We start from the raw sequence: 1675 nt of genomic DNA, 5'->3' as shown, positions 1-1675 counted from the left end.
GGACAGAGTATTTATCATTTAAAAGAAGAAATCTTGACGACAGCGGTTTAAAACATTTGGTGTTAGATATGAAAGAAAATGCTTACAGTAGCATTCACAGCCAGATTTCTTTTTTAAATTTATATTTGGATCAGTTTGCAATTACAGGAGCAGAGCTAAAGAGGCGCACAGCAACCAAGATTCAAACAGCGACATCAGGTTGAATCACTTTTTTGCTGTCCGCTTCTTTCACAACTACTTCTGGATGACACTCGAGTGGCCACAGTCAAACTTGCAGATACGATGACATTTATGCCACACACTTAAACAACTACAGTCAAACTAAGAAACACAAAGCTACACTTGATCAATACATGTCAAAAAAGTGTGTGCACCATTCATACAGAACAAATACCTTCATTACTGCTCTCAAGGCACTGAGGCACACATAGTTCCATTGGTTCAAAATCGTCTTCACACTCTGCTGAGTTAAAGGAATTGCTTTGTTATGGGAGGAAAGGCATACCAAAGTATCATATCATTTTAATCACAAACAGTAAGTCAATTTATTTCTATTTGCTGCTCATTAAATTGTCGATGCTGGATCAGGCTGCAGAGCTGCTCCATGTCTACCCTGGTTTGCTTTACCTGTACAGCCAGAAAGAGAAAATCGGACTGGTTCATGTTCAGCTTTAGCCACTCGTCTGACTCATCTGACACCTAATACGTCTTGGGCTGGATTCATGCTCAGACCTTGTGCTCATACGGAGACGACACTCAATATTTTACTCTTCAGCACCCTCAGTATTCAGCGTATCCGTATCTGAACTCCAGCTTCTTTCATGACTAAGTGTTAAATCTGTGTTGAACTTGTCCACGGAAATACATTTTGTACAGCAAAAGTTAAAAATAAATGAATTAAAAACTGGAAGAGGAAGTTCGTCGGTACTCATACTGCACCCCGTCACTAGCAGCTGTGTGACGTTGTGCTTAGGGCGCAAACCTAAATGCACCGGCCTCCCACAGGGTTGGTGCTGTGATGTTACACGCCACACACTGAACACAAAAGATGGATGTAGCCACGTTCATGACGCTCATTGATTTGTGGACTATTTGTCCATCGTCATCTTGGTCTTTTGAAACAAGATCAGACTGAGAACTCAAAGACACTCTGCTCATCAGTACAGTCACCAGGTAGCTCAACATGTGTTCACAAACCCAATGAACCTTTTACTCACCCATACTCAGATCACAGTACACCACCGAACTGCAAGCTTGTGGCCTCATATAACACACTAAAAAGAGAGCAGGTTATTAAACAAAGGTCATAAGTTGGAACAAACATATCAAACAATAACCTGATAATGACTAATTCCTGTCATAGAGTAAATTTAGGTTAAAAAAAAGCCTTCATCACACATCAAGCTGCCACAGGTTACGTGTTATTTGACTCCGGTTCATTCCTAGCTGGGCAACATGACAATACTGCATGTGTGCCGATGTACAATACACATATATGACACGTGTGACGTCTCGTGTTTAATATAAATCAGATTTACATGTGATCGTTTGGAACCAGAACAATTAGTGGCTTGTTTGACCTTTAATAAATGCCTTTAAATATGAGGCTTTGAGCTTAAAGCACATTGCCAGTAATCAGCTGATTGTGGACTACAGCTAGAAGCAGCAGAGGGCA

At 40.7% G+C, this 1675-nt stretch overlaps 1 protein-coding gene across 2 annotated transcripts in view; it reads right to left on the bottom strand.

Moving 5' to 3' along the window:
- Nucleotides 1-6: 6 nt before the first annotated feature.
- Nucleotides 7-1675, bottom strand: part of LOC103373262 (von Willebrand factor A domain-containing protein 5A-like) — a 4088-nt gene continuing 2419 nt past the window's right edge. Inside the window, exons 5-6 of one of the 2 annotated variants that reach the window (XM_008303110.1) lie at nt 1218-1274; nt 7-463 (exon numbers count right to left, since the gene is read on the bottom strand). In XM_008303110.1, coding sequence (XP_008301332.1) covers nt 378-463; nt 1218-1274 — 143 coding nt within the window. In that variant the 3' untranslated portion in view covers nt 7-377. The remainder of the gene's footprint in view (nt 464-1217; nt 1275-1675) is intronic. The other variant, XM_008303111.1, reaches the window with a different exon arrangement.

This window comes from Stegastes partitus, unplaced genomic scaffold, assembly GCF_000690725.1.
Source record: "Stegastes partitus isolate 25-593 unplaced genomic scaffold, Stegastes_partitus-1.0.2 Scaffold1939, whole genome shotgun sequence".
Lineage (NCBI taxonomy): Eukaryota > Metazoa > Chordata > Actinopteri > Pomacentridae > Stegastes > Stegastes partitus.
This window is presented reverse-complemented; position numbering and strand designations above follow the sequence as displayed.